This window comes from Strix aluco, chromosome 11, assembly GCF_031877795.1.
Source record: "Strix aluco isolate bStrAlu1 chromosome 11, bStrAlu1.hap1, whole genome shotgun sequence".
NCBI classification, from domain to species: Eukaryota; Metazoa; Chordata; class Aves; order Strigiformes; family Strigidae; genus Strix; species Strix aluco.
In genome coordinates this window covers 3,247,491-3,257,225 of record NC_133941.1, presented here as the reverse complement: position 1 = coordinate 3,257,225, position 9,735 = coordinate 3,247,491, and the positions used below count along the sequence as shown (strand labels likewise).

Below are 9,735 nucleotides of genomic sequence, written 5' to 3'. Positions count from 1 at the left end.
CTTTTGGGCAGCTCACCGGGCCCTGGCGTCCCTCTCGCTGCGGAGGCGAGGCAAGTCAGTCCTTAGGTGTGTGAGACTTCCCCTCCATCCATGCTCGTTAGATGGATGCACTGGCAAAGGATGAGGAGCGTTGCTATGCAACTTAGTATAGGAGAATGAAACATACTTTTCTAAGCTTTGTAATAAAGGATAATCAACGCTTTGAAGTTCTTCATCACTTGATGACTTTTAACGTTAAAAACAACTGTTATTTTGTCATTTAAAGCTATGTTGCGCAGAACCTACTGGCTTGCTGCAAGCCTGGACCAGGTCAGAGACCTTCAGCCTAAAACCATAGTGGTCTGTGAGAGCTGGGGGTGGGGAGCAGTGCTTTGCCTCTGGCCTGGGCCCCTCCGCTGAGCTGCACCGGGAGCTGCCCACCCCCAGTCACGCCTGTGCCTCTGGAGTCGCAGAGCTCACTGGAGCCACGCGTGCCTCCATCTTCTGCGCCGACGCAGACCTGATGAGCCCTCGCTGAGCGCAGCAGCATCCCCGCGAGTTGCAACGTGCAGCGTAAAAGCAGCCCCGTCAGCACGTGGGGTCCGAGCCCCAGCGACCCTGCACAGACTTACCCTGCAGCAGCTCGCAGGCAGGGTACGCCGCTCCGTTCGTCAGCTGGCTCATTCTGGAGCTCCCCAAAGTGAGATACCAGCTGGTCCTGCTCTCCTTTTAGTCTGCGCTACCCGGGAGGGGTGTCCTTGAGCAGACCAAGCTTTCCTGCATCGCTGGATGGACGTGGCGAGGAGCAGGGCAGGGTATCGGATCACAGCACCGCTTCTGGGAACAACCTTGGCTTCGGGATAGCAGGAGCCCTAGGACAGCTGCGGTGGGTTCACTTTACTGCTGGCCTCTCCCTGCCTCCCCCGGCTTCCCTGGCAGCAGGTCTGTCAGCTTGCTGTGGCTCCAGTCTCCACAGCAACTATTTATAGAGGGAAATTCACAGCTCTACTGAGATGGAAAAAGAGAAATCCTTCCCCTCTGCTCCCCCATCCCCAGAACCATGGGGCTGCCTGGCCCTTCCCACCGCTACCAGCACCATCTCGGTGGGACTCGTGGCCCAGCCTCGCTGCGTGGCACCATCACAGTGGGACTCATGGCCCAGCCTCTGCCGTGGCACCGTCACCTGCTGGGCACAGCCATCGCCAGCCTGTGCCTGGCAGAGGGAACAGGCTCCCCAGGCCCACGCGTGGGTCATGCTGCCTGCCCTGAGCCACCGCAGCCTCCCCCAGCCATGCCCACAGGCAGCCCAGCACCGTTGCAGCGTGGTGCCAGTGTCCACAGAGCCTCTTCGTGGAGGGCAACCACGGCAGCAGCATCCTCCCTGCAGCCCTGCTCACCCGGCAGCCCTGCCCCAGCGAGGTGGGACCTGAGCATCCCCACAGCACCGAGGTACAAACCACCACATACAATAAAAATAACTTTTTTTTTTTTTTATGCCGCAGCCTTTTACCAGAGCAAGGCCTGCCCTGGCCACCTCCTCGCTGGGGCCCTGGTGTTGTACAAGCTCAGGTTTCCTCATTGGGACGGCAGAGACCAATCCCCAGCCCTGAAGCAAAGTGTTGATGCTTGCCCAGCCGTTGCTCTGTGGCACATCTGGGTCCGAGAGCGCTGCTCCCCCCGGGCTGTGTCCCCTCCACTCACCAGCCCACCCTGCACTGCAGATACCAAGGGGGGGGGCGGCAGCAGCCCCAGGCCAGGGGGCAAGTGATTCGTAACGCCACAAGGCCAGTGTGGCCACACACATGGAGGGAACGCGGGGACTAAAGCAGGGACAGCACAGAGGTGAGAGGGGAGGCACAGACTGTATCCAAAACTCTGCTAGTAAAGGAACGGATAGAGGAGCCAGCTTTACATCAAAGAACAGTAAACTCCTTTAAAAAGGAAGTTTTGCTAATTTAGGAATGCTGGTTCCTGCCTCACGTTGGTGGGCAGCAGCGATCACTAAAAACTGTACCTTAAGCAACCCCCTCCCCGCTTACCCACCATGGAAAACCACAAGCAGAGCTGTGACGTGGCCCAGGGCCCCACTCCCGGCCCAGCTCCTGCAGCAGGAGACGGGAACGAGCTCTGGGGACGAGCTCTGGAACAGTAGGAGCTAGCAGTGGAAGGTGGCACAAGGTTAATTCCAAGAAACACAATTGATATCTCACAGAGGATGGAGGGGGCAGGAGGGAAAAGCCCCACACTGCTGGGGCTCAGGAGTACATAGTTCGCACTGTGGGAAACAGGCTCTAGGCAGTTGCATCATCATGCAACAGAAGCATGACACGCAGGTTGTATATTAAAATTTATTGAATTATTGTGTAAGAATTCTCTTTATTAAAATCATTTGGACTCTAAACTGATTATTTACAGACAAAACCTCTTATATCACCAATAGATTCCTACATCTCAGAACAGTATCTACAAACAGTTATTACACTATGTAACAAAATTCAGATTTTTTTTTCAAGCTTTTTATATTAATTATTAATTCCAATTTGGGAAAGACAGTACCTCGGGTGCTCTGAGTAGAACTCAAGGTGTGGCAGGGCATAAATGCAGGTCAGGCCATACCGTAGCAGACAGAGAGACACCAAGTCACAAGGCTGGGAGAGGGCAGAGTCACCAGGACAGAGGACTGGGAGAAAGACTTAGAGCAAACGCACCGGGTGTTCTGGAAACCAAAAAGAATCATCCTGACAAGAAAGGCACCAAAAAAGCAGCATCTCGCTGCAACCAGGGCACGCCCTGACAGAGAAATGGCATTCCACCGAGGCAGCAGCATCCGAGAACCCTCTATTTTAATTTTAAAAAAATGAGCCATTATTTCTACAAAAAAAAAAAAAAAAAAAAGCAGCAGCTTCCAGGTACAGCCTAAATTTGCCACCAAACAGATGAAAGCAAGCGCCTTCACATCGACATCGTGTGGGTGCCAGCTACTCCTGGTCGTGCCAACAGGAGACATTTAAATACACTAACGGATATTTATCTTAATACTGATCAGTTCTCGGCGTTTCATCCAGACCACGGTGGAAGCAACTTTCTCTGACTGCAGTACAAAAGAAATCTTAGTGCCTGCCATTCAGGAACGTCGCCTTTCCGCGAATACGATTAAATCACTGTGGCAGGGCACTCTCAGCTGGTGCCCACAGAACTTGCTACCTGTAAGAAAACAGGAACATCCAGAGAGGATTCTCTGTCCTTGAGAAGAAACATCCATCTCCAGAGTGTCTGACAGCTGGTCATGGAATCAGCAGAGACTGGAAGAAACTTGGAAGGATCGTGAGAAATAAATAAATAAGTCTTCCCTGCAATAGGGAGTTTCATAACAAAACCTGTTTTGTGCAAATTTAAATGCAACAGAACCCTGTTGTAGTAACGGATTTTGCCACAGGAGAGGGGCATGGACGGAGAGAAGAGGGGCCATGCCTAAACACCCGAGTTGATCCCAGCGAGGGGCTTTCAGTGCGTGTCCGCAGTGGGGAGGGTGCCGGTACCTACAACACCGAGGACAGGTGGTGGGAAGAGATGGGCACTACCAGCTTTTTCCCCTCTCGCTGCACCTGCGCTGGGCAGTGCCTCCTGTCCAGCTATGCAAGGACAAGCTCAAGATGTTAAATAAGTCAATCACCTACGTTTAGCTCTATTTTTGATTATTGCTCTAATAAAAGCAGACTTTCACAGATACGCTCAGAAAAAGCAGATCATTTCCAGCATCCAGGAGCGCTGCTGAGAAGCGAAGAGGATGTGGAGCCCACTTACCCTACGGGCCAGGTCACCCCCGTGGGCAGAGGCACCTGGGCTCCTGTCACTACGATTCCAGGAGAGCCACCAAGTCCTCCTCCCTTTGCCAATGTGAGGTGGATTCAGAATTAAGCCCCAAGCCACCCTGTTCTGGGAAAGCACAGAGATAATTCCGCAAAAACAGGGGCAGACAGTAACAGTCTGCAGAGCCATAAATCCAGCAGGTAGCCTGTGGCTCCTGGCAGACACCCAGCAAGTCGGAGAGGCCACAAACTACATGGTGCTGCCTGGGGCAGAAAGCCCATCTGTCACGCACAAGGGGACAACGCTACTCTGCCACCGTACCTGCACCTGCCTCGCACCAAGGAATCCCCTCCTGCACTTCCTAAGGCTTTAATGTGCATTGTGTCTGCTTTTCCCCATCTGCCAGTCCTTTCCTCCACCCAGCTTTTTTGGGGGCTGATTTAATCAGAGTTGGTCAAGACAGAGGTTTCAGAGATGCTAAATTCCCATAAATGTATTGGAAATGGGTGGTCAGGCTGGAGCCAAACCCAAACTGGTGCCCACCTGGGGAAGGGGAGGCAAACTCTGCCCCCCGCTTTCTGCCTGGCAGCAGCCAGCCAGCCCGCTGCTCTGTAGAGCAGGACAGGAGCAGGAGGGGGCACAGGGATGTTGCCGTACTCTGGGCACACAGAGCACTGGGAATACTGCTGAGAGAGGGTCACAGGAGAGAGCTGGCTTTGTAGGAAGAGAAGCCAGCATTAGCCTGTTGTTATATTGCTCAGAGAAAAGTTTTGCAACTGCGCAGCCCTCGCACAAAACCACAGGGCTGATCTGATAGGCCTGGAATTGTTGCCCTATGCAATGGAAAGAGAGGTAGGGACGTGATCCTGCCGTGTTTTAGCTCTGGTCCTGCCTGGCCCACGCAATCACCACCTCTGGGAAGTGACAGAGGAGTCAGACCTGGCTACCTGCCCCAGGCACACAGGACATCAGCGTGGAATGAGCAGCGGCGGGTGAGAATGAGTAGGGCACCCTTATAAATAGGAATTTACTCCCACAAGGGCAGAGTACTCTGTCTGCAAGGTGTAGGAACTGAGGAGGGAGCAGCAAGGAGCTGCCCAGTGACAACAACCTTGTGCTTGTGCCTGCTCCCACCTCTCCTTCCTCGCACGAATCGGTCCTGCTTGCAGGACACCTGACGCTCTAAGGAACAACGCAGTTGTGCTTCGTGGCTCCTCGAGTTCAGAGCTCACCAAATAACCCTTCTTTGTGCCACAACAGGACAGTCTGGGAAGTGAAACCATGAGTAAGGTGTAAGGCGAGCCTAACAGAAGGGCACACAGCTAAGCCTTGAACTGAGCTGTGGGGGAAAAAAGCAAGCTGCTGTTATGACAGAGACATCTACGAGTTATCCCTGCAGACAAAGCAGTGGAGAAAACTTTGCTCCAGTGCTGACAGACGTATGTCAGTAGAAGTGCACAGAGATACTTCTCCAAGAAAAGCTTTGTCTCAAAGCCACAAAATTAAACATTCTCCTTTAGCATTTAAATACATTAACTTTCTGAGAGTATTTACAAGTCCAGTTCAGAGCAGCAGAACAGCTAGACATCGGAGGAAGGGGAAGTGGCACAAGGCATTTGTTGTGCTTTTCCAAAGAGCAGGGCAACCTCTGACCACAAGGAACCAGGAAGATGGATCCCGGGCTGGGTCAGCGGAGACGGAGACGAGCCAGGCAGCGACTCTCATGCACTGAATTTGTCCTGAGGGAAGGGCTGAGGGGGTGCTGCCCGTTTACAGCAGCCCCCCGGGCAGGCGCACATGCTGGTGAGCACTTTGCATCCAAGCAGGTGTCACGCACGAGCTGTCAGAGACCAGAACACTGGGGAGCGAGAGGCCTTCGCCATCGGACACTCTCCTTTCTCCAGCCAACATCCGGAACCAGCAGGGACGTTGCTGCAAGGCAGTTTCTCAGGTGGGATGCTGCAGGAGTGCTTGCTAGCTGGGGACAGAGGTTAGCACAGGTGTTGGCCTGAGGAAAGCTTCCTACATCCCCGCTGAAGCGAACGGCTGCAGCAGGGGAGTCTCCCAGCACCAACAAGGGCATCCGAGCGTGGCCGAGGACTCCACAGACACAGCACTCCGCGTTGTCACCTGGATCTTCAACAACGTCGCTTGGAAACTTGGCACGTTCACGTAACATCTGTAGGAAGGAGCTGTGTGGTCCCCCTGACAGTCTGCCAGAGGAAAACCAAAGTTTGGGTTGGTTGTTTTTTTTTTTTTTTTTGTTGTCGTTTTGCTTTTTAAAAGAAAAAACTGTAAAAAAATATTCTCTGAGATGCAAGGACGCTTGTACTTTGTACTGCCTTGGCCATCCCTGTTCATGTCACCCGCGGGTTCCTTGGAGAATCTGGTTCCAGTGGCAGCAGGACACCCTGCGTGTAGCTGGGACGAGCACTGTCCCCGTTCAGCCAGGGGAGAGCAGTCTGTCTGCGCCTGTCACAAATCTGTGACTTTATTCTCCACAGCTGCTGCAATCTGTTGTAGTCTATATCCAAGCTGCATCTTCTGTGCTGTTGGGTCTTCTTCCAAGGCAGTAATGATCTGCAATGAGACAGAGCTGACTGTGCGACCTCTCTCCAGCACACACCACTGCCAACCACCTCAACTCCATGCACAGTGGAGAGCCCCAAGCTGGAACCCAGCATGCTCAAGACTAGAGTGGGTATGTAGTAATTTATCTCAAACTAACCACAAACTAAGTACTCTGGGTTTGTCCTAATAACTCATACACTTCATAGTGCAAAAAGAATGCTAAACTTCTCACCTGAAAATGGTATCTTTAGTAAATCACAGAATCATCAAGGTTGGGAAAGACCTTGTAGATCCTCCAGTCCAACCATGAACCTCACACTGACCGTTCCCAACTCCACCAGATCCCTCAGCGCTGGGTCAACCCGACTCTTCAACCCCTCCAGGGATGGGGACTCCCCCCCTGCCCTGGGCAGCCCATTCCAACGCCCAACAACCCCTTCTGGAAAGGGTAAAAAAACTTCCTAAGGGTAAAAAAACTTCCTAATAGCCAGTCTAAAATGAATCTGAACTCACTGCATTTCATTTTTAATTAAGTTAGAGATAAGTCCTTTTCTGTGATTTCCTCCCTCCCTCTTTTATAAGAATAACTTATGACATGGAAGTTAAGCATGCCAATGAAACACTACACAGCATTGTAGTAGTCCGGTTGCTCTTAATAATTAACTTTTGGAGGTTTTTTTAGTTGGATGGTAAAAGGAGAAGGGCATGTTCATACCTGCTGGAAACACACACTCACCTGGTCATAGTACTTATTGATGTATTTGTACAATTCATGTAGAGCCACCAGGGAATTGAGGTCACCTGAGTAATTCTGAATAAGAGAGGAAGTTAGATAAAACCGTGTGACACCTAACAATTGTCCTTCTAAATTCTGTGTCCTCACAACTCATTAGGAAATGTGCCTGTTGCACTACACAACAGGAAAGGGAATTCACCACTAGTTCCTAGTGAAGAGGGAAAAAAAAAAAAAGATAAATAAAAATCACACATGCTCCTTGCCCTGAATCCTTGAGTACACTTCTCAGTGCTAGCTGGGCACACCCTCACCCTCCTCGTGGTGCCACAAAGCAGAGCAGCTGCTGGGAATGGTCAGTAGGTCTGAGCAGAACTGCAGACAGCTGGAATATCTCATCTTTGCATTACTAACTTTCTCTTGCTGCACAGGTGAGGGGCCAGGGTGATTTCTGAAAGAGTTTTTATTTACCCGTGATAGCTCAGCCAGGGCAGAGTTCATCTCCTGGTCACTGGCAGAGATGGTCTGACGAATGTCTGCGTAATACCTGTGGAGTGGTACACAGGCAATTAGTGAATTGTTCCTATAGCCTCCTCCTTGCTGCTTAAACTACGACTCCTCACATTCTCTGCTTACCTTTCCACCATCTGCTTGTAGCGAGGAATGTCCCGGGCATAGAGCAGCTTATTGATCGGAGAGTCCTTGAACATCCAAAACCAGAATTGATTACAAAAAACTCCATCATGCTGTGGACTAACCTTAGCGGGTAATGCCATCACTGCTTTTTTCTGTCATGCATTCAGGATCAGGAATTTTTATCCTCTGCAGAGAGGCACTTCAAATACCAGGCTCCCTTCTAGTAATGCAGTCTGAGGAACCGTGAGATGTGTTGGTGGAGGTACCTCTGGGATCCCTAATCCAGCCTTCCACTTGAGCTGGGTGATCACCAGTATGAGATCACATTGACTATGGCACAGCTGATTCTTGAAATCCTCCAGAGATCCACCCATCCCACCTCTGGTGACCTGTGCAGGACTGTTCCACCCTCAGTACAGGGTGAGTAGTGGTGGTAAAAACCTTTTCTAATAGCTGATCTGAATTCCCCAAGATGCATCCTGTGACTTACACTGTCTGCCACAGTCAAACAGAGTTTATCTCTGTCCCCCAGGTAGCTGTAAGCTGTAAATAAAGAGCAGCCCTCAACAACTTCTGTATGTTAAACAAAATCAGCTCCTCTCTCCTCTCTTTCCAGGAGTCCCCACCACTCTCCAGTGGCACATGGGAGCAAGGATGGGCCTGGCCTACGTAAATATTATTGCCTTCCCAGGGCTGCGCTGCTCAGCTATCTGCACCAACCATGGTCCCTCCTCCCTCTGTACTCACCCGCCCTAACTTATGGTCAGCTATAGTACAGGAGTCCATGAAGGTCTGTGCGATGACCAGGAGCACAGCATCTACATTATCCGACGTCTGCACATCAAAAACAAACTGGGGATTCTTGATGATGTTGATCCAGAACCGCAGGGGCAGGCTGCAGAGGACAGAAGCGCAACAGGGTAGTAGCAGAGGTACCAGCTACGGTGCTGAAAGATACTCTGCACGTCGCCACATCTCCCAGCTTCGCCCTCCCAGCAAAACCAGCTTTTCACACCGCGCTTGGCTGCCTTGTTTCCCCGTTTTGCTCCTCCTCAAAGGTGGCTGTCACTTTGCAGGTGATCAGCTCTAGACAGCTCAGCAGTGCCTCCTCCGGGGCCCACAGGAACACTGTACCTGTTTGTCTTCCAGATATGGATGGTCTCGGGGTCTGCGATCCCGTAGTGTATCGCCTGCTCATCCAACAGGTCAAAGAAATATTTGACTGCCAGAGGGACGGGGCGGTTGGTACTGAGGATCACCTGGAACAAGTCATCCACAAACTTCTGCAGAGTGCCCTGCGGAGAACCGAGCGGGTCAGAGTCAGCACAGGCAGAGCAGAGTGGAGAGCCCAGGCCTCAAGCAGGTGAGAGGTTACCCTGCTCGGCTCAGCAACCTCCCCCTCCCCAAAGCCACCTCCCCTCCACTGCAGGGAGCGGCAGCAAAGGAGAAAGGAACCCCCGGTGGTTTCTGGAAGAGAGGCCAGGGAAAAGCTCATGAACAAAGCGAAACGAAACACAGAGGGGAGGCAGATGTACTCAGAGCCATGGCAGGTGAATCACAGAATCATTCAGGTTGGAAAAGACCCTTGGGATCATCGAGTCCAACCATCAGCCCTACTCTACAAAGTTCTCCCCTACACCACATCCCCCAACATCTCATCTAAACGACCCTTAAACACATCCAGGGATGGTGACTCCACCCCCTCCCCGGGCAGCCTATTCCACTGTGAAGGGGATTGCTGCAGGGGAGAGAGCCTGCAACGTGATGGGATGGCCCTGAACCATAGGGACTGCTGGTGGGGGGGGCTGCTGGCTGCCAGCAGCTGTGTTCAGCTGGGCAGGAAGACGGAGAAGGGGTTTGTTCAGCAGCAAGAAGTTCAGTGAATGTGGGAAAAACACAGGTACTGCCTGGCAAAGCGCCTGGGCTGTCCCTTGAGGAACGGTACTACTGCAAGCAGGGCACTGCTGGGGAACCTGGATGCCAAAAGCTGACCCTTTCTTAAGAAA

General features: G+C 52.0%; 1 protein-coding gene across 5 annotated transcripts in view; it reads right to left on the bottom strand.

Moving 5' to 3' along the window:
- Positions 1-2,313: 2,313 nt before the first annotated feature.
- Positions 2,314-9,735, bottom strand: part of PLXNB1 (plexin B1) — an 83,881-nt gene continuing 76,459 nt past the window's right edge. For all 5 annotated transcript variants that reach the window (XM_074835789.1, XM_074835793.1, XM_074835790.1 and 2 more), the window contains 6 exons: positions 8,864-9,024; positions 8,477-8,624; positions 7,730-7,794; positions 7,565-7,640; positions 7,097-7,171; positions 2,314-6,369 (listed from right to left, as the gene is read on the bottom strand). In XM_074835789.1, the coding sequence (XP_074691890.1) occupies positions 6,265-6,369; positions 7,097-7,171; positions 7,565-7,640; positions 7,730-7,794; positions 8,477-8,624; positions 8,864-9,024 (630 nt within the window). In that variant the 3' untranslated portion in view covers positions 2,314-6,264. The remainder of the gene's footprint in view (positions 6,370-7,096; positions 7,172-7,564; positions 7,641-7,729; positions 7,795-8,476; positions 8,625-8,863; positions 9,025-9,735) is intronic.